At 46.1% G+C, this 20,923-nt stretch overlaps 1 protein-coding gene across 1 annotated transcript in view; it reads right to left on the bottom strand.

The window, feature by feature from the left end:
- Nucleotides 1-1,814: 1,814 nt before the first annotated feature.
- cacna1fb (calcium channel, voltage-dependent, L type, alpha 1F subunit) overlaps nt 1,815-20,923 on the bottom strand; it is a 26,335-nt gene continuing 7,226 nt past the window's right edge. The window contains exons 4-52 of the mRNA XM_061073983.1: nt 20,900-20,923; nt 20,040-20,179; nt 17,619-17,770; nt 17,387-17,539; nt 17,103-17,299; nt 16,909-17,012; nt 16,666-16,817; nt 16,153-16,227; nt 15,599-15,680; nt 15,188-15,214; nt 14,927-15,087; nt 14,158-14,383; nt 13,740-13,947; nt 13,508-13,628; nt 13,101-13,173; nt 13,001-13,016; nt 12,935-12,970; nt 12,713-12,773; nt 12,485-12,587; nt 11,714-11,843; nt 11,005-11,064; nt 10,803-10,909; nt 10,271-10,358; nt 9,930-10,037; nt 9,530-9,582; nt 9,270-9,416; nt 8,987-9,188; nt 8,189-8,347; nt 7,994-8,104; nt 7,829-7,912; nt 7,331-7,459; nt 7,175-7,240; nt 6,989-7,080; nt 6,077-6,236; nt 5,754-5,881; nt 5,248-5,344; nt 5,034-5,136; nt 4,462-4,563; nt 4,231-4,361; nt 3,987-4,124; nt 3,833-3,893; nt 3,505-3,727; nt 3,309-3,416; nt 3,092-3,228; nt 2,865-2,977; nt 2,565-2,767; nt 2,360-2,427; nt 2,156-2,262; nt 1,815-2,081 (exon numbers count right to left, since the gene is read on the bottom strand). The exon at nt 20,900-20,923 is cut by the window's right edge and continues 82 nt beyond it. Coding sequence (XP_060929966.1) covers nt 1,815-2,081; nt 2,156-2,262; nt 2,360-2,427; nt 2,565-2,767; nt 2,865-2,977; nt 3,092-3,228; nt 3,309-3,416; nt 3,505-3,727; nt 3,833-3,893; nt 3,987-4,124; nt 4,231-4,361; nt 4,462-4,563; nt 5,034-5,136; nt 5,248-5,344; nt 5,754-5,881; nt 6,077-6,236; nt 6,989-7,080; nt 7,175-7,240; nt 7,331-7,459; nt 7,829-7,912; nt 7,994-8,104; nt 8,189-8,347; nt 8,987-9,188; nt 9,270-9,416; nt 9,530-9,582; nt 9,930-10,037; nt 10,271-10,358; nt 10,803-10,909; nt 11,005-11,064; nt 11,714-11,843; nt 12,485-12,587; nt 12,713-12,773; nt 12,935-12,970; nt 13,001-13,016; nt 13,101-13,173; nt 13,508-13,628; nt 13,740-13,947; nt 14,158-14,383; nt 14,927-15,087; nt 15,188-15,214; nt 15,599-15,680; nt 16,153-16,227; nt 16,666-16,817; nt 16,909-17,012; nt 17,103-17,299; nt 17,387-17,539; nt 17,619-17,770; nt 20,040-20,179; nt 20,900-20,923 — 5,793 coding nt within the window. The remainder of the gene's footprint in view (nt 2,082-2,155; nt 2,263-2,359; nt 2,428-2,564; nt 2,768-2,864; nt 2,978-3,091; nt 3,229-3,308; nt 3,417-3,504; nt 3,728-3,832; nt 3,894-3,986; nt 4,125-4,230; nt 4,362-4,461; nt 4,564-5,033; nt 5,137-5,247; nt 5,345-5,753; nt 5,882-6,076; nt 6,237-6,988; nt 7,081-7,174; nt 7,241-7,330; nt 7,460-7,828; nt 7,913-7,993; nt 8,105-8,188; nt 8,348-8,986; nt 9,189-9,269; nt 9,417-9,529; nt 9,583-9,929; nt 10,038-10,270; nt 10,359-10,802; nt 10,910-11,004; nt 11,065-11,713; nt 11,844-12,484; nt 12,588-12,712; nt 12,774-12,934; nt 12,971-13,000; nt 13,017-13,100; nt 13,174-13,507; nt 13,629-13,739; nt 13,948-14,157; nt 14,384-14,926; nt 15,088-15,187; nt 15,215-15,598; nt 15,681-16,152; nt 16,228-16,665; nt 16,818-16,908; nt 17,013-17,102; nt 17,300-17,386; nt 17,540-17,618; nt 17,771-20,039; nt 20,180-20,899) is intronic.

The following is a 20,923-nucleotide window of genomic DNA, read 5'->3' as shown; positions in this document are numbered from 1 at the left end:
AGACAAAGTGACGCTTGTTCTCTGTCTTTATTTGAGGTAAAGAAGGTTTCAGACGGAGCTGCGTCTCTGCCGAACACGTCTCCACATCTGAGGATTTTATCCAGACGTCAAAATGAAAAGCCCTTAACTGTTCAAAACTGTTCAAACTGCTGGAAACTGTTCAAACTGCTGTAAAGAAAAAACATATGTCTGATGGGACCATAATTTCAGACAAAAACACTAGTGAATTGTCAGCTGTCGAGAATAAACTAATAAAAATCGTCTCTCTCAGAAAGAATAAAAAAATATCAAACATTTCAAAAAAAGAAAACACGTGGAACAGACACTGAGTTTCTTACATCGAGTAGAAAAAACAACAAGAGACAAAAAAAGGCTTTTCACTTCATCGTCCGTCAGTGATGAGGATGAATGTTCATGTTAAAGTCTAAGAAACATTTTCCTCCACACGTGTCAGGAAGTTCAACACATCATTCGACATGTGGTGAAATGAAAACACACGTGAACGAATCACACGTCTGAACCCGGATCCTTCGGTTCGGACCCGATTCAAACCACACAGAGAATCTACTGCTGACTTCCATCTGAGTTTCACATCAGTGACATGATGCTGCTGCAGATGAACTCTAATAAAACTGATCGTTAACAGAAAAATTATTATTATTATTAATTATTATTATTTACTGCAGGAAAATAAGAAAGTAATCGGTTGTTTGTTAAATCCAGAAGAAAAACAGAGGAAAGAAGAAACATGTCTGATTTAAACTTCAGCTGAAAGTCAAGAGTCAAACTAACGAGTAAATTAAATCTGTGAAAATTTACATCAGGAAACTTTTTAATACAACTATGAAATTAAATGGATAACACATTTGCATAAACATTAAGAAAAAGCATCTGTGAATCAATTTAAATTCTTCTCTTCATTTCAAGTCAAGTCTTATCTTTATGTACAAATGTGATTAAAGTTCAAAAACTTCATTCAAAGTTTTATAAAATTACAGAACAACCTGGAAAACCAAACAACGCACAACAGCAGAAGTGCATTGTGGGTATACATCAGCGGTTTGGTTGACTCTCTGGCCCCGGCCCCCCCCTGGCCCCCCCGGCCCCTCAGGCTCCTGTTCAGTGATCCTTAGAGTCAAACTACTAAATCTCCACAGGAAGTGTCGCCGACATGTCTTTTATCTTTTCCTTTACTTTCCTCTTCATCTCCATTCACTATTTGTATTCCTCCTTTCCCTTCTTCCTCAATTTAACTTTCTTAGTCTCTTTGTTTTGAACCACTTATATTGATCTTTTCTCTCTTTCTCTTTCTTCCCTCTTCATCGTGATTTTTCCCTTCTTTCCTATTTTGCTGAATTTGTATCTTCTCTCTCTCATCTCCTCTTTCTCCTTCTTCATCCTTCCTTTATTACTTTAAATTTATTTCTTCTTGTTTTCATTTTGTTCTACCTCACTTCTTTATTGTTCCTACTTTCTGTTTCTTCATCCTTCTATTTCCTCGGCTTTGTTTTTCTTCTGTTCTTTAAGTTTTCTTTCATCACTTCTTCTGCACCCCTCCCTCCTTAGTTCCTTCCATCCTTGTTTTTCCCTTCTTCTCCTCCCTCCATCACTTTCCCTTTTTATTACCTTCTTCCTCTTCCACTTTGACCTTTGACCCCTCAAACTCACACAATTTGGCTTTTGGCAGTTTTATTAAACCCCACCCCTTTCTCTCTCATCTCTTCTGATTGGTCAAATCTCTGTCAAACAAACCCAGACAGGCTACAGATGTCCCGCCTCTCTCAGTCCTATTTAGCCCTGATTGGTCCAGAAGTTCAAAATGATGTCACACAGTTCATCTCGTCAGCCAGCTCGTCCTCGTCGCGCCCCGTTCTGATTGGCTCCTCGTCGCTGTAGAGAGCAGCCGGGTCGGTGGCGGCGGCGTTGCTCAGTAAACTGTGACTCGCCGAGCCCAGCAGGTCGCTGGCAGCGGACTCCATCTCGTCCACCGTCATGTGACATGCATCTGCGATCTCTCGCTTTGCAAACGCCACGAACTTAGGATCCCGAGCGTAAAGACCGAGCCCCTCAGAGATCAGAACCTGACAAGGGAAGAAAGAATCAGTCACACAATCACAGATGGATATCAGATCGATAGAACCGGTCCACATCTCACCGCCTCCACCAGACTGTCGGCCGATCCTCGCTTCTCCGTGAACTGAGATCCGAGCTGAGAGGGAACCCGGAGCGTGGTGTAGGCTCTGTACGGCGGCGGCGGAGGCGCTGGGGGGGGAACAGAGTCACGTTCATGTCACCTTCCGAACAAGAGCAGTTCACATCCAGGGCCAAGAGAGGAATTGAGTTTGTTGGTCCTTCCTACCTGATGTCCCTGCAGGGCCACTGTACCACACCGGTCTGGGTTCTGCTCCTGTCACACTGACCCCTGGTGGACGAAAGACCACAACAAACCTGCTGAGCTTGCGTCATGTTGCTGAGCAACAGCAGCATCATGACAACACGACTGTGGAGAGTCAGTAGCTGACCTGTTAGCATAGAAGCTACAAACGTGTCATATGAAAACAGCTTCCTCACCTCGTCCTGCTTCTCCCTTCGTCCTTTCCCCCCCTGGTCCTACCCCCCCACCCCAGGGCGGACTGCCTTCCTCCTCCACCAGGATGAGAGGAGCGTAGAGGAGGCGTCCGCGGCGAGGACACGGGTTCGCCCAGGACGCCGAGGAGGCCGGCAGGGGGCGGGCGGAAGAGTGATGAGACTCATAATTGCTGAACGTCTGAGGAGGCAGAGAGGGGGGGGGTTGGGTTATGTTACTAAAGAGCAAGGCAGGTGCGTTTGTCATACAGTACATGATTCACAGAGGCTCATGTCACCTGAGTGCGTGTGCGGCGTGGCGGCGAGGTGGGGTGGTAGGTCCCGGGGATCGGCAGGTCGTCACTGCTGCCCTGCCGCCTCAGACACTGGATGTTAAACGACGGTTTCCGACCTGAGGATGTGATGATGTCACAGCGATGATGTCAGTTCAGGCGTATAAAACTATAAATAATGAAGTCAGAGTATGTTTTTCGGAAGCAGGGAGGATTGTGGGATCTCCTCTCACCTGTAGGTGTGGCAGGAAGTAGGCGTCTCCGTGTCGTCCTCCTGCCGTCGTGGTGTCCGTTACCAGAGCTGTGGTTGCTGTCGGGGGCGTGGCCATCGTAGTGGTCTCTGTACATTCGAGGATCTTCAGGGTAATGTCTGAAAAACACAGGTTTTAACATACAAGCACACACACACACACACGGACACACACACACAAACGCACACACACGGGTCACCTGTCTCTGGAAGTGATGCTGTCGTTGTCTTCGTCTCTGCTGTAGTAACCTTGCTCTCCGTACGTCTCTGCGTCCCCGTTCCTCCAGTGTCTGTCCCGGGAGTCCCGCCTGCTGGAAACCAAGAGCGTGATTGGCTGAGGCACCTGTCAATCAAGACTGGAAGCCTCCTCCATGTGTCGGTGGCGTGTGGACCTACCTTCCATGTTTGTGGTAGGACGGTCTCTTGTGGGCGCGGTCCAGGATTCCATTCCTCTCTGATGGGCGTCGCTGATGATGATGATTGACAGACGACCTCATGTTGTCTCCACGGTGAAGATTTTGGTCGTGGTCGCTGCCATTTGGCATCTTAGTGAGAGAACCGACCCGGTGGATCAGACCCCCATTAGACACGCCCACGTCTCCGACCACACCGCCAGGACCTACAGACGAACAACACTGGTGAGTTGGCATGGAGACGGTTGATGTGAACTAACATGATGAGGTCACATGATGAGGTCACTTGAGATCGGCGAGTTGTTTTTTACCTGTGGGCGTGGCCAGGGTGGAGCCTCGCCGATCTCTCTCTGGTCCAAATCCGTTTTCACCCTGCGATGGACACAGACAGGAGAATCAGATTGTGACCTTTGACCTCACGTTAAAGGTCAGAGGTCATGTATGTGGGGGCGTGTTCATAACAACCTTGTAAGCAGTGTTCTCCTCCAGCTCCTCATCCTCCATCATGACGTCCTCCTCCTCATCCTCGTCCATGTCATCGTTCAGAGCCAGACGCATCTCTGGACCCAGATCCTGGAGCGTCTTCAGACCAGCTTTACACAACTACACACACACACAGACACAGACACACACACAGACACACACACAGTGAGTCCGAGGTGATTGACTGCACAGACAGACAGGTACAGAAGGACAGACACACACAGACCTGTACAGCAGACGGGTTGCTGGCGTCAGGTTCTCCGGTCAAAGCATCCTTCTCCTTCCTCTTCCTGAACTTCCTGAAATAATCCTGGATCAGAAACGTGGCGTAGAACTTTCCAACGGTGACTTCCTCCTCTGCAGAGACACGAGACAAGACATTGGTGCGGACCCGTACGAGTCTTGTGGTCAGCAGTGGTACTGCGACTCTCTATCCAACTACCAGGATTATTAATACCTTCGTGTGGTGGAATCACTTCGTCCAGTAGTTTTGGTTTCATTCTCTTCCAGATCTTCCTGATAATCCCCCTCAGCTCCTCGTTCTCCTGCTCAGGGTTACCTAGCAACAGTACACGGTGGGATTGTTCAGATAAAAACGATGACGGAGGCGCTAGCTGATCAGGTCACGTGAATGTGAAAGAGGAGGCGGAGTCAAATGGTGGTCATTTGGTTGTGGCAGCTAGCATGGTACGTTAGCATGAAAGAGGGTTTAATGGTGACATGGACCTGTGACGGCCGTGCCAGCACCAAGCGTCAGCCACGCCCACGTCCAGCGTCACGTGTTAATGTATCGTACACGTGTGGGTCCAGCATCTTAAACACACAACTTTAATCAGCTGTGAGGATAAAACCCTCTGGATGTGAGCGTTTACACAACTTTACTTTCCCATCAGGAGCAGAATGTTAGCTCTGACCTGTGAACGCATCAGCATCTAATTGGTCGACTGTGGTTTGATAGAGTGGGACGAGTGTAATGAAGCAGAGGGAGTTTGAGGTTGTGTTGTCATGACGTTTACAGGTCTCAGTTACCGCCAGTCTTGATCTTGAGCGCCGTGCGAACCAGAGCGAAGAGCGTAGCGTTAAAGGTCACCATCCCGTCCGCGTTCAGAGGCATGTTCATCGCTACCAGGCGCTGCCGGACAGGAAGAGGAATATGAGGTTAACAGGAAACCTCTGGCAGGGACTCACACAGACAGAGGCTCTGAGGGACACCAGCAATGAAACATGTGTGTGACAGCTTTACCTTACAGGCCACCCTGTGAGGACACAACTTCCCAAACCCCAGAGGAGGCTGAATTCTCCTGAGCAGAGCCACTACGTCCAGGTGTTTGATTCGACCTCTGACGGAAGAGAAGACGATACCATCAATGATAACACAACAATAATTAAATTAGACACAGCAAAGTGTCGACTGAGACACAACGTCCACCTGAACCTTCACGGTGAAACAAAACCTGCTGGAAACGGCTAAAACTACCAACAGGCTGGAACAGGCTCAGTGTAACTGCTGGTTTAAACCTGAGGAGGGCGCTCAAGACGCACTCGTTGCTCTCTTTGTCTCGTTAAAACTGTTGGAAGATCGTCCTCTGATACTGATCAGTTCCTCCACTGAGCTTTCATTTCTTAAAACCTGGAGGAGGTTATGTTTTCTTTCAAGATTCCACAAAAATTACTAATGTACAGGAAGTATGTTGGTGTGGATTCGGATCAGACATGATAATCCTAATATGGTTTCATAATGTGTCATACTTGGCCTCAGGGTCGTACTCGGACCAGATCCTCTTAAACTCGTCCAGATGATGAGGTCCCAGAATCGACCAATCACGTGTCAGATAGTCAAAATTGTCCATGATGACGGCGACAAAAAGGTTGATAATCTAAACGAGAGAAAAACATACACAGTTTAAATACACATATATATATATATATATAACTATAGTAGGGCTGTCAAAATGAACGCGTTCATGCAGGATTATACCATTTTTTAACACATTAACACATGCGCAGAATGATTCGCTCCATGTACCCCCCCACTCAGTGTATATATATGTATATATTGTACAGTATCTAACCAGGAAAGCACAGAGCATGAAGAAGCTGATGAAGTAAACGATGGCGAAGTTGCTGCCGCAGCTGAATTCTTCTCCTGGTTCGTAGTCGGACTCTGGGTCACAACGTTTCCCTGGAAGACTCGCCAACATGATCTCCTGCCACGCCTCACCTGTCGCACACCTGGACACACACACACACACACACATGCACATGCACACACACACACACACACACACACGATCAAGAGGAGAATGATGAAGATGAAGAGGAGGATCTGACCTTAAGAGGAGGATGAAGATGGTGATGAACATGAGGATGATGAACAGTAGGATCTTACTTGAAGAGGAGGATAAGGACGATGATGAACACGATGAAGATGATGAAGATTAAATTGATTAAGAGTGATTGATGATGATGATTAAGGGTAGGGGGAGGATAATGTAGATGATGAAGAGGAGGATCTGACCTGAAGAGGAGGAGCATGAAGATGATGATGAACGTGATGAAGATGATGAAGATTGCATTAAGAGTAGGAGGAGGATAATGGAGATGATGAAGAGGAGGATGTGACCTGAAGAGGAGGAGCATGAAGATGATGAAGATGATGAAGAGTGCATTAAGAGTAGGAGGAGGATAATGAAGATGATGAAGAGGAGGATCTGACCTGAAGAGGAGGAGCATGAAGATGATGATGAACGTGATGAAGATGATGAAGAGTGCATCAAGAGTAGGAGGAGTATAATGAAGATGATGAAGAGGAGGATCTGACCTGAAGAGGAGGAGCATGAAGATGATGATGAACGTGATGAAGATGATGAAGAGGAGGATCTGACCTGAAGAGGAGGAGCATGAAGATGAACGTGATGAAGATGATGAAGAGTGCATTAAGAGTAGGAGGAGGATAATGGAGGTGATGAAGAGGAGGATCTGACCTGAAGAGGAGGAGAACAGCCTGAGGAAACGTCTGGAAGTTGTTGTTCCTGTTGATCTGAGTGAGATCTTGCATCGCCACCTTTCCAAATGTCTGAAGGAGGGAAAAACGATGACGTCACATGATGACATCATCAGACTGTCGCTGACATCACTGATGACTCATCCAGGTCAGGGTCAGAACTCACCTGCATGCCAATGACGGCGTAGATGAAGAAGATCATGGCGATGAGCAGAGCGACGTATGGCAGCGCCTGAAAACAGAGGAGGAGGAGGTTAGACGCTCTGAACCCTGAAGCAAGGCAGCGACTATACGACCCTCTTTGTTAGCCCCGCCCCCTGACCTGCAGTGATTTGATGAACGTCCAGAGCAGCGTACGAATCCCCTCCCCTTTACTCAGCAGCTTGACCAATCGCATGACTCGAAAAAGCCTGAAGAAGGTGATGGACACACGAGAGCTGTCCTCTCCACTCTGAGAGCCAATCAGGGAAGAGTTCAGTCAGGACGACATGTGATCAGGTCGATTAAGAAAAAACAGCGATATACACAAGCTAAATTTCTTCTCTTCTTTTATATGATCATATAACACAAATAAATAAATTCTATATTATTTCACTGTTCTTCACAGAAACAGCAGAGGGCAGCACACATGTAACAATAACCCTCATTTACCTTTAATCAGATGTTACATGTATATATATATAGTACATGTGACTATATGTATTTTTATAAACACACACATGTATATATAAATTATGAATATACTGCACATAAATATCTGTATTGTCCATCATGTGGTAAAACAACATTAAACGTTCGGGTCACAGGTTTCTTCACTCACGCTGAACTCCGTGACCACGATGTCGACCACGCTGCCGACCACGATGAGAGCATCGAACGAGTTCCAGGCGTCTATGAAATAATGCTGTGAGAGAGAGAGGGTCACGTTCAGCGACAGGAAGTGGAAACATGAAGAGGACGCTGCAGGTGCGTTTGATTTTCTCACCCTGAGTCTGAGAGCGAGCAGCTTCAGCAGCATCTCCGCGGTGAAGAGTCCAGTGAACACCATGTTCAGGATGTCCATGATGTGGCTGAACCGTTTGGACTGTTCATAGTGCTGTACAACACAGACACACAATAACTGACACACTTCAATACACAACACACCACAGACCCGAGCAGCGGCGGCAGCGAGACTCACCTGAACAGCCAGCGTGACGGTGTTGAGCAGGATGAGGACGAACATCACGTACTCAAACCCGGTCGAGTTGATGATCGACCAAAATTTAAACTGGACGGGATTCTTGGGAATGTAGAGTTTGAGCGGCTGAGCCTTCAGAGCGTATTCCACACACTGACGCTGCAGTGACACACACACACTGTTACTCACAGCTACTCACAGTTACCTACACTGAAGGAACGGATGTCATTTAACTTCCTTCAGCTAAATTCTAACAAAACAGAAATAATAATCATGGGTCCTGATCAGCGAGCAACTAACATTTCTCTGTCCCCTGGCAACAATATAAAAACAACAGCTTAAACAGATATAATTGAGATCATTAAATCCTTCCTCTTCCACCAATGAAATATTTCCAAATTAAATCAGTTCTATCTCTTCCTGACCAGTGAAAGCTCATACACACATTTGTCTATTTCCGTCTGGACTATTGCAAAATACTTTATACATTTGTCAAACCTCAGTAACTCGTTTGCAGCTGTTCGTATTTTAACTAAAATAAACCATAGGTCTCACAATTCTTGCCTCACTTCACTGACTGCTAGTTAAACTCAGGATTGATTTTAAGATTCTTTTAATAACTTTTAAAGCTCAACATAGGACAGCTTCTGTGGATTTTTCTCATATGTCTTGAATGCCTTTTATTTCATTCATTCATTTGCATTCTGTGAAACACTCTGTAACCTCGTTTAAATAAGAGCTTCACACTTAAAGTTATTATTACAGTGACACGCCGCAGTGAGAGACAGGTGAGTTTACCTGGTTCTTGTCGAGCTCACAGTTCTTGTACTCCTGCTCTCCCTGCTCTCTGAACGTGATGATGACGAAACCTACGAAGATGTTCATCATGAAGAAGGCGATGATGATGATGTAGACGATGAAGAAGATGGAGATCTCCACGCGGTAGTTATAGATGGGACCAGAGTTCTCCTCGTTAGCATCGATGGCCTTGTACAGCAGTCTGCAGAGGAGTGGGCGGGGTTAACATGTGACGTCACTATAAACACTGGTGACAATAAAGTTATTTTGAAGGAGCACTCACGCTGGCCAGCCCTCGAAGGTGGAGACGGTGAAGAGCGCCATCATCCCCATTAACACGTTATCAAAGTTGAAGTCGCTGTTCTGCCACAGACGCACTCGGACCATCGGGTGACTCACGTCTCCGTCTTTATACACAACAAACGTCCCTCTGACACACACACACGCACACGCACACACACACACACACACACACACACACACACACGTTACATGTCAGAGCTTCAGACTGAAGTCGGTTTCACTCGTGGAGAATCCACCTACTTGCACTGATCAGGTGTGTGTTTGGCTTCGTCCGTACAGCGATAAAATTTACCCTGAAACAAAAACAGGAAACATGTGACTAACTTAACCAATCAGAGCTCTGTCAGTCACCTGATGTGTAACTGATGAGGTCACTGAGTCTGAGGGACTGTAAATAAAGATGGACGACGTGTGTCCACTTCCTCTACAGAACTATAAGATAAGAACGCTGCCATCTTTTGGAGTAACATCATTTTAAGTATTATTTGATTCTATTAGTTTGGTGGGTTTATGACCTTAACCGCAGCCGGCCACCAGGGGGTGGATGAGACACTCTGGCTTCACTTTTGGGAGCCGTCATGTCGTCCATCTTTATTTTCAGTGTATAGTTGAGTGTAAACACCGGAGACACGTGAACAACCTTGAACAGCTGAACTCCGATGCAGGCGAACATGAACTGAAGCAGAGTCGTGACGATCATGATGTTTCCGATCGTCTTGATGGCCACAAACACACACTGGACCACGTGCTGCAACACACACACAAAACTGTCAGAACTCTCCGACACAACGTCTTCACAGAACAGTTTACTGATAACTACTGAACTAACTCATCAAACAGCTTCCACCGCGAATTCTGAAGCCAAACTAATCAACTAACAGATTATATAGTTTCAGCTGTGAGTGAGGAGATGAGGAGGACAAAGATTTGGGATGAAGCTCAGAGATGAAGATTGGGGTCATGGGGTCACATGGGAGCTACCTTGAGGCCTTTGGCTCGGTTGATGGCTCTGAGAGGTCGCAGCACCCTGAGGACTCTGAGGATCTTCACCACCGAGATGGCACTGGAGCTGCACACACAGACACACGCTGGGTCAGCCGACTGTTCTCTGCCTGCAGGGGGCAGCACTCACTCACGATACTGACTGATAATGATCTGCTTCCTCTCATCTTCTAATCCATCAGTCTGAGCTGAAGATTGTATCTGTGGTTTGACATTAGTCTAAAGGTCAAATCAGGAATTTTCAACAGATTCATAAAGTTCAATTCATCCAAATGAAACTGAATCTAAAATGTGGGACTGATCAGCAGGCACAGAGAGGAACTGAACTACAACTTTAATACATTAATATAGTCATGTTAGAGCAGGTTTTTAAAAAGTTATCATCTTCTTTCTATGTTTTTAATCTGATATTGATCATATTGATGTTTAAATAGAACAAGAAATTACAGAAACCAGTGCTGTGTCCACTTGTTGATGTGATTGTTAGAGTGAATCGGATTCTGATACTGACTGAAGGAAGAAGGAGACGAGTGAGACGCTGACGACCAGTAGATCCAACAAGTTGAACCAGTTCCTGCAGAAGGAGCCCTGGTGGAGGAACGCTCCGTGGACCATCATCTGCAGCACAGACACAAGGTGTTAGCATCAAATGAAGACTGGAAGAAACAACATGAGAGATTTCATCCCAACTGAAGGTGGTGTTTTGATTTTACCTTAAACAGGATCTCGACAGTGAAGATGGAGGTGAAGGCGTAGTCTGCATAACCCAGGATCTAGAATCACAAACACACACTGAGTGCAGTGAACAAAGTTTTTGGAAATGAGGGAAATTATAGACAAAACTAAGTTAGTATGAAGACAGGGTTAGTGTGTGTGTGTGTGTGTGTGTACAGACGTGTGTTGATTGTATGTTAGAAGTCGTTTCCTTCATCAGCTGCTGCTAATTGCTATGTCTTGCATGAAGACAGCTGCTGCACCGAGTGTGTGTGTGTGTATGTTTGTGAGTGTGTGTGTGTGTGTGTGTGTGCGTGTGTGTGTGTGTGAACTGGTGATTTTCTCTTTCCCTGTGTTTCCATGCGTTTTCCTCTTTAACCCGGTTAGTCACTGACCCACTTCTGCTGTGTAATCTACTGAAGCTCCGCCCCCAGCTCAAACCACCAAGGCGTGTTGATGACATCATGAGCGACCTGGCTGAGCCACGCTCGGCTCTGATTGGCTCCGAGTCTCAAATCGGATTCTCCCACAAGCCCCCAAGACACCGATGCTAACTCGGGTTTGACTTTCAATGTTAGCTTAGCATCAATGCTAGTTTTTTAATTTAATTTGATGATAGCTTCAGAGATTAAACTTGTGTTGCACGCGACACCAGCATCATGTTTGTGTCGGTCGCTCATTAAAACCATCAAATCTGTGTTGACTCACGTTGTTCCTGAAGGAGTGGGCTCTGATTGGATCCTCAGCAGCCAATGAGCAGCTGCTGAGGATGATGAAGACGAGGATGAGGTTGGTGAAGATGTGGTGATGGATCAGAGTGTGACAGGCCACACGGAGACTGGAAACAGAGACAGAGAGAGAGAGAGACATCACACAGATGCTACAATCCTCCATCAGGCTGTACAAGCATCATGGGAACTGTAGTTGTTCGATACTAACAAAGTTTCATCTGATGCAGAAACTGAGGAAGAGACGGTTGTGCAACAAAGACGAGAAGATCTACACTGATCGGGAATATAGAGAATACTCCCCCTGTCATTCCTATTCGTTCATTAGAAGAGACGTTAGTTTCAAATGATGTAACCGTTACTGTCCACATATGTCCATGTGTCCTTTAGCATGTGGACAGTGGAGGAGGTTGTGCTAATGCCGCATGTTGTAAACGACGGTTTGTGTGTGAGGTCATTAAATACATCACTACATGTGGACGGTGAATTCATATCACCAATATAACTAATCATAAAACTTTCCTTTGCGCATAAATTAGCTTTTAATCGCTCGAACCACGGAGCCAAACAGGATTGATCCTCCCGTGTGGCTGCAGAGGGCGCTAGAGGAACCAGATTAGATCTTTGAGAGACCTGTTTGAATTTCATTTTTAAAACACAAAGAAATTATCGACATCTTTTGCATAAAACTTAAGTTTTGGGTTACTCAGTTACAGGAAGCAGAACTCATCCATGTTGTAAAAAGACTTACGGGTTTGTGTTGCTGAGGCAGAAGAACGCACTGCCTTCTGGGATTGGAAGGACCTTCTCCTTAGGTGGAGCAAGGTCGGCCATCTTTAACTGGACCCCCGCATCTGACGAGCATGGAGGAGGAAATGTGTGAATATCATGTTCATCATCATGCATATCCTGACATTTCTGATGGATCTCATGTCGGAGGTTAAAGAACATTTGACACGTGACTGAAATAGGAACTGACCGTCTTGTCCTTCAGGAGGCTCCTCTTCCTCCTCATACTCGGTGTCTTCATCAATGTCCACCTGCAGTAAACATGGAGAACCAATCACACCCTTGGTATTTTGATCATAATCTGGTTGAAGTGTGTCACAACCAACTTAGAGAAACAGACACAAACAATTAAACGAGATTCCTCAGAACTGCATTTAAGTAAATGTACTTAGTTACTTTGCTCATTACAAACCTTCACTTCTTCGTCTTCGACCTCCTCCTCCTCCCCCTCCACCGCCCCCACCTCCTCATCCTTCACCGCCTCCTTATTCTTACTGCAGGAAAAACAGGACAACAGGAAGTGAACCCCCTGTCATCCTCCTTTTTTTTCCTCCCCCGCCTCCCCCTCCTTCACTCACTCTTTCTTGTCGTCTCCATCTCCTCCGGCCAGGTTGTCCACGGCGATGGCCAAGAAGACGTTCAGCAGGATGTCTGACACACGCTAAGAACATGAAACGCTCAACACTGTGCAGGACAAAGCATCACACACTAGAATCATTTGTTGCACTTGAATGCAATGATGTTTTAGTTTAGTCCATGTCCCATGAGCTAACATGGAGGAGACAGGGTTTATGATCTATACTGCAGCCAGCCACAAGGGGGCGATACAGATGATTTGGCTTCAGTTTTGCGAGCTGTGATGTCGCCGTTCTTTGTTGACAGTCTCTGGTTTATACAGTCAGCACTGCCTTTGATGGACAGAATGAATGAATGAGTTAAGACCGGATGTTCTTGTGTTCAGTGAACGCCTCACAGTGAAAGATACAGTTGCCACAGATGAAGAGGATGACGAAGTAAACACAGACGATCATCCCTGGAAACACGGGGCCGCCGTACGCCATGATGCCGTCGTACATGACCATGTTCCAGTCCTCGCCTGTCAGGATCTAAACACACAGTCAGCGTCAGTGACACGCCTCCTACACGCCTCCTACACGCCACATGACCTCAGAATATAACCAGGATGAAACCAGGAGGTGTCAAAGTGGGGGTGTTACCTGGAAGCAGGTGAGCAGCGCCTGCGGGAAGGCGTCAAACGTGCTGCGCTTGGTCTGCGTCTCGTCAAAGTTAAACTTTCCTCCGAACAGCTGCATGCCGAGCAGAGCGAAGATGATGAGGAAGAGGAAGAGGAGGAGCAGCAGGGAGGCGATGGACTTCATCGAGTTCAGTAGGGACGCGACCAGATTGGACAGAGCCGTCCAATGGCTGAGCAGATGTAGAGTCACATATTTTTTTTGTCATATTTTGGAAAAATCCTCTTCATCAACACAAACAGAGCATCAACAGTCAGTTAGTTATAATGAAAACACATTTTTATAAACTCTTTATTTCACTGTGTTTATTTGTTTGTTCCCAAATGAGACCTTGACCTGACCCTGGATCGTGATGCGTTCAGGTTCCCTTGTGTTTTCTCACCGTGTGACCTTGAAGATTCGCAGGAGGCGGACGCAGCGCAGCACAGAGATGCCCAGAGGAGGCATGATGCCCATCTCCACCAGGATGGTCTCCACGATGCCGCCGCACACCACGAAGCAGTCGAAGCGGTTAAAGAACGCCACGAAGTAATGAGCCAGACCCAGACTGTACATCTTCAACAGCATCTCACACGTGAACAGGGACAGCAGCACCTTGTTGGCGATGTCTGCAGAGACAGTTTGAGTCATGTGTTCACTTCATCATGTGATCACTTCATCATGTGTTCACTTCATCATGTGTTCACTTCATCATGTGTTCACTTCACCATGTGTTCAAGTCATCATGTGTTCACTTCATCATGTGTTCACTTCACCATGTGTTGATTTCATCATGTGTTCACTTTATCATGTGTTCACTTCATCATGTGTTCACTTCATCATGTGTTCACTTCATCATGTGTTCACTTCATCATGTGTTCACTTCATCATGTGTTCACTTCGTCATGTGTTCACTTCATCATGTGTTCAAGTCATCATGTGTTCAAGTCGTCATGTGTTCAGTTCATCATGTGTTCAAGTCGTCATGTGTTCACTTCATCATGTGTTCACATCATCATGTGTTCATATGTTTTCATGTTTGTTTGTTTGTTTGATGATGTCCCCAATTTAATAAAAAATAAAAAAATCCAACAATTTGTCAACGATTTGTAAGTTTTTGTGTGTGTGTGTGTGTGTGTTTGCGTGCATGTGTGTGTGTGAGTGTGTGTTACCCTGGAGTTCAGTCAGCCAGTCAGGTTGGTTGTAGTGCTCGGACGCGCTGAGGGAAGTGTTGAGGAAGACGAGCAGCAGAACCAGCCAATAAAATGTCACTGATTTAACAGCAGTGCGACAGTTTCTGCGACAGACACGATTCCAGCGATTCAACGTCCGACTGAGAGAGAGAGGGAGAGAGAGAGACAGGGGGGGGCAGTTCAATGAGTGTGTCGTTCTCTCTCATTATCTCCTGAATGTCTGATGGTCAGTGAACTCACCAGCAGCTGATCTTCATCACCTGGGAGCTGAAACAATATAAAAGTTGAATCAGTTACTTGACACACATCTGTGGACATGTGAGAGACGTGTGTCCACATCTGTCCAAACGTCTTCAAACAGTTTATCTCCAATATTCAGCAAGACTATGAAGACGTTTAAAAAGAGTTTGGGGGATTCGTTACAGTGGCAGCTCTTCTGCTTCAGGGAGCAGAGGATCATGGGTAATATTCAGCGTTCAGTGTTTTATCAGTTAAACCAAGAGCCATGAAAGACATGCAGCCTCCGAACATAACAACAGTTTGAGAATTAAGGTTATCATGTCAGTGTGCGTCTGTGTGTGTGTGTGTGTATGTGTGTGTGTGTGTGTGTGTGTGTGTGTGTGTGTGTGTGTGTGTGTGTGTGATTGTTACCAGCAGGCCTGGCAGCAGTTGGTGTGTTCCTCATCAATGTTTTCGGTGTTTTCAGACCCATTTTCACTTGCAGGAAGACTTGCTGAGAGACAGACAAACAGAGAGAGAAAGCGAGAGAGCGAGAGAGTGAGAGAGTGAGAGATAGAGAGAGAGAGAGAGAGAGAGAGAGAGAGAGAGAGAGAGAGAGAGAGAGAGAGAGAGAGACAGACAGACAGACAGAGACAGAGAGAGAGCGAGAGAGTGAAAGAGACAGAGAGAGAGAGAGAGAGAGAGAGAGAGAGAGAGAGAGAGAGAGAGAGAGAGAGAGAGAGAGACAGAGACAGAGACAGAGACAGAGACAGAGACAGAAATACAGAAAGACACAAAGACAGGTGTGTAACTGTTCTTGGTTCACATCAGCTCATTTATCATTTACACTGAGAAACAGGGTCAGACACAGACCCAGATACAGGGACACACTGAAGGTTTCCTCATTTAGACTGTGTGTGTGTGTGTGTGTGTGTGTGTGTGTGTGTGTGTGTGTGTGTGTGTGTGTGTGTGTGTGTGTCTCTCACCGTGTGTGTCATTGGAGTGACTGAACCATCCAAACTTCCCTCTCTTCTTGTCGGACAGGTCGCCCAGAGACGGACCTGAGACACAGACAGGAAACAGAAATAACAGACACATTCAGGGGACAGTGAAAACAAACTGTGCTCGTGTTCCTCCATGAAATAAAAATCAGTTTTTCAACTGATGTTTTAATGAGATGATTGATCTTGTGAAACAACAAGATGTTTTTTTTAATTGAGTCATAATGATTTGCTGAAATTATTTAATAAGTTCATAATTAGATGAACAATAAAATGAGTATTTTTGCCTGATGTGTCCGCAGCTCGTTCTGCCTCATTGACTTCACTGACAGACTCATCCTCTCTAATTGGTTCATTAATCTACATCCATTAACTTGATGTTATAATTAACTGAGGAAATGTCTGTCGTTCACCTTCCACTGTTTAACAAGTCAAACTGAAGCAACATGACGATAAGACGTCTGACAAGAGGACACAATCACACCGTCTCCGTCTTACGTGGGTTCCCGTCCTCGTCCAGATCGTCCATGTCCTCAGCCTGAGTGATCCAGTCCATGTATCCACACAGATCTTCTTCCATCTGCTGCTTCTCACGCAGCTTCTGGAAATCTCCCCTTGCCTTCGCCTTCTCCCTCTCTTTACTGAACTCTCTGTACGGGTCACACGTTCAAACGCCACTTATATTAGAAACACAAAGACCAGTGACTTTCGAAAACGTTTAAAAGAAATAAGGTGACGAACCCGCTGAGGACTCCCAGAACCAGGTTGAGAACAAAGAACGAGCCGAAAATCACCAGACTGACAAAATAAACCCAAGGCAGCTCGAACCCGATGGCGTCGTTCATCTGCTCAGAGAGGAGAGTGGAGGAGGTGAGAACCTGACGATGACACGCAGGTTAGACTTATTTGTTCAAATAAATGTTAGTTGGTTTTACCCAGTACAGCACGTCGGTCCATCCCTCCATAGTGATGCACTGGAACACGGTCAACATGGCAAAGAAAAAGTTGTCAAAGTTGGTGATTCCTCCATTGGGTCCGTCCCACCTCCCCCGACACTCTGTGCCGTTAACTGAGCACTGACGACCGTGACCGGCAAACGCACACGGCACCGGGTCGTCCTCCACGTAGGTATCTGGACAAGATCAACCAATATTTATTCAGTTCTATCTGCACAGGTGTGACCTCAGATGTGTGTGTTAGTGTGTGTGTGTGTGTGTACCTGCTCCCATGTAGTAGCAGGTCCGATGCATGCGTCCGATGAAGAGCTCCAGGCCAATGATGGCGTAGATGATGATGACGAAGAGAACCAGCAGAGCGATGTGAAGCAGAGGAACCATCGCCTTCATGATGGAGTTCAACACGATCTGCAGACCTGACAGACACACAAAGATAAACAGGTGTACAAATACACAAAACACACACAGACAGACCCTCCGATCCAGCAGACTCACTGGGGACTCCAGAGACCAGCCTGAGGGGCCTCAGGACCCTGAAGGCCCTCAGAGCTTTGACATCCAGGCCTCCAGGTTTCCCCGGGACGTGGTGAGTGGTCGCCTGCTCGCCGGACTTATGAGTCATTGTCTCCAGGACAACGCTGAACAATCTGCAAAAACAACAGAAGAAGAAAAATATTTACAGAATTCATCCAGCTCATCAAACAGCTTGAAGGTGGAAGAAAATACAAGTAGCAAAGAAAACAGAGTCGTGTTTGGTATCATCTGCAAAACTGTGGAAATTAATATTATGGTTCTGCCTGTCAGGGGTCTTGTCACAGTGGAAACACACCATGAAGAATCCACATTGATTTTAGAAAGTTTGGACAGTGAGAAACAACTGCTACTGGATGACGTCAAATCGAGAGTAACTGTAGCCACAAAGTTACTAAAGCCTACGCCATTACTCCTGCAGATAGGATAATAATGTCTGACCACAAATCTGATCATTTGAAAATAACAGTGTGGACAGTCTGTGTGGAGGCTCTGACTCTCAGTGAGATCTGGATCCAGCCACTAGTCTGATGAAGCACACACAACCACATCATCTGCAAAGAGTAGAGAAGCACAAGCTGCTGAGATGACATGAAAAGAAATCACTTCAAGAGAGGACGCAAAGATATAAACACAAAATAAACCGTCTGACCACACGATTTACAAGAAGCTCTGAGAGGTGGAGCTCAGATGTTGCTCAGAGAGAATCAACACTGCACGATGAGCTTGATTCGGTAGAAGCTGAATCACTTTAGTGAAAACTGATTTCCACCGAATGTGTCTTTAAACTGTAAAAACTCAGCGTCTTAACTGAGACTTGATTTGATCGTCCCTACAGAGACAAACACAAAGTCAAGAGAGAGACCCTCAGTGTATCATCTATGAATATAAATTGGAAAAGAGAGTACTCAGGCCGCGTTACCGTGACAACAGTTTTAATCATCTGTGGCCTGGGGACATGCAGGACGTTCACCACCGTCACACAGGACAAGCCTCGGGACCTGCAGGACGCACTGTGACCTCAGCGGGTGAAGGCTGCTGCTTCTGTTTTATATTCTGTTTGCTTCGGTTTAATTTGTTCATTTTGAGACGTCCCCCATGTTCATATTTTCATATGTTGTCTTTTCTCTGACATACATTATTAAGAATTCATCATATTACAAACTGTTCTGTTTTTATTAGCTCTTTTGCAGGTTAATAAGGGAGAACCAGAGCTGTGGGTTCCTGGAGGAAAACCAGAGCTGCATGTTCCTCAATGAGAACCAGAGCTGCATGTTCCTGGAGGAGAACCAGAGCTGCATGTTCCTCAATGAGAACCAGAGCTGTGGGTTCCTGGAGGAGAACCAGAGCTGTGGGTTCCTCAAGGAGAACCAGAGTTGTGGGTTCCTCAAGGAGAACCAGAGCTGCATGTTCCTGGAGGAGAACCAGAGCTGCATGTTCCTGGAGGAGAACCAGAGCTGTGGGTTCCTGGAGGATAACCAGAGCTGCATGTTCCTCAAGGAGAACCAGAGCTGCATGTTCCTGGAGGAGAACCAGAGCTGTGGGTTCCTCAAGGAGAACCAGAGCTGTGGGTTCCTCAAGGAGAACCAGAGCTGCATGTTCCTGGAGGAGAACCAGAGCTGTGGGTTCCTCAAGGAGAACCAGAGCTGCATGTTCCTCAAGGAGAACCAGAGCTGTGGGTTCCTCAATGAGAACCAGAGCTGCATGTTCCTGGAGGAGAACCAGAGCTGTGGGTTCCTGGAGGAGATCTGTGTCTTCCGCCCTCTCACTGGTTAGTTGGGGTCAACTTCCTGTGTTTTTAAAGTGACAGGAGGAGTTTCTTGCAGAGAGGAGATGTGTGTATTTAGAGCCGAGTTACACTGAACTCAGTCGACTGTCACATTAACTCAACGCCAGAAAACTGAGGAGATGAACTGAGGCATCGCTGCAGGGTTTGTTCCTCCTCTGGTCAGAGGAGTTTACTGCAATCACATCAGATTTACCGCTGGGACACACACACACACACACACACACACACACACACACACACACACACACACACACACACACACACACACACACACACACACGTGATGTGTTCCTAATCTTCACCTTAACTTCAAAATCTTCAATCTACAGAAAATACCTAAATCTAAACCTGGTTCTAGTTGGAACATTACAAATTGAAGGTGTGCGCCCCCCCAACAACCCGTGTCACGAGACATGGAGGCTAAGGTTGCCATGCAATCCTCTGACACCATTTTTGTTTGATAATATGCTGATGGCCCTTCCCCCTTCGCTACCTAGCCAAGATGGCAACCATTTGTTTCACACTCTACTTCAACATCCTGGTACTTCAACTTCTAAACCAAAAACATCTAAAGATCGGTTCCTGTGTTCTCTCACCCGACGATGACGATGACGAAGTCCAGCAGGTTCCAGCCGTTGCGGATGTAGGAGCTCGGGTGCATCACCAGACCGTAGGCCAGGATCTTCAGGAAGGTCTCAATGGTGAAGATGATGAGGAAGACATACTCCACTTGTTCCTGAAACACAGAGCACATGCTCCACTCACACAACAGAACATTGTAAAACCCACAAAGTGCTTAGCATCACGATGTATTGATCATTTTCATTTTTAACTCTTAATTAAGACTTTAACCCAAACACACAGCGGTGACCTCGATGTAAAGTGACTTCATGAGCAGAGTCACTGAAGGTAGAGAGACACCGACACGGAGAGGAGAGAGAGCGATGAAGCAGAAACTCGGCCGATCATCTCCGATCTCAGACCTGTCACTCACCTCCCGAATTTATCCTTCAACCTTTGACAGCCGCGAGCAGTGTTTCGTTCAGGGTAACACGTTAGCCTAGCTTAGCACAGCGACTGGAAGCAGGGGGAGAGTTGTGAAGTTGTATAATTGTATAGTTGTGTAGTTATGGTAGAGTAGTTGTTTAGTAGTGTATTAGTAGATAGTTGTATAGTGGATATATAAGGAAACATTCTTGTAGTTGTGTAGTTGTGTATTGGTGTAGTTGTGTAGCTCTGCAGTTGTGTAGTTGTATAATCATTTAGTTGTATTGTTACGTATCACTACTATTGTTGTGTCTCACCAGGTCATGTTTGGTGGAGTTGGAGTTGTCCTAAGGAAACATTCTTGTAGTTGTGTAGTTGTGTATTTGTATAGTTGTGTAGCAGTGCAGTTGTGTAGTAGTACAATAACTAAGTTGTATTGTTACGTAGCACTACTATTGTTGTGTCTCACCAAGTCGTGGTTGGTGGAGTTGGA

This window comes from Limanda limanda, chromosome 7, assembly GCF_963576545.1.
Source record: "Limanda limanda chromosome 7, fLimLim1.1, whole genome shotgun sequence".
In the NCBI taxonomy this organism is placed as follows: domain Eukaryota; kingdom Metazoa; phylum Chordata; class Actinopteri; order Pleuronectiformes; family Pleuronectidae; genus Limanda; species Limanda limanda.
The sequence above is the reverse complement of the archived record's forward strand: the minus strand, read 5'-3'. Positions and strand labels throughout refer to the sequence as shown.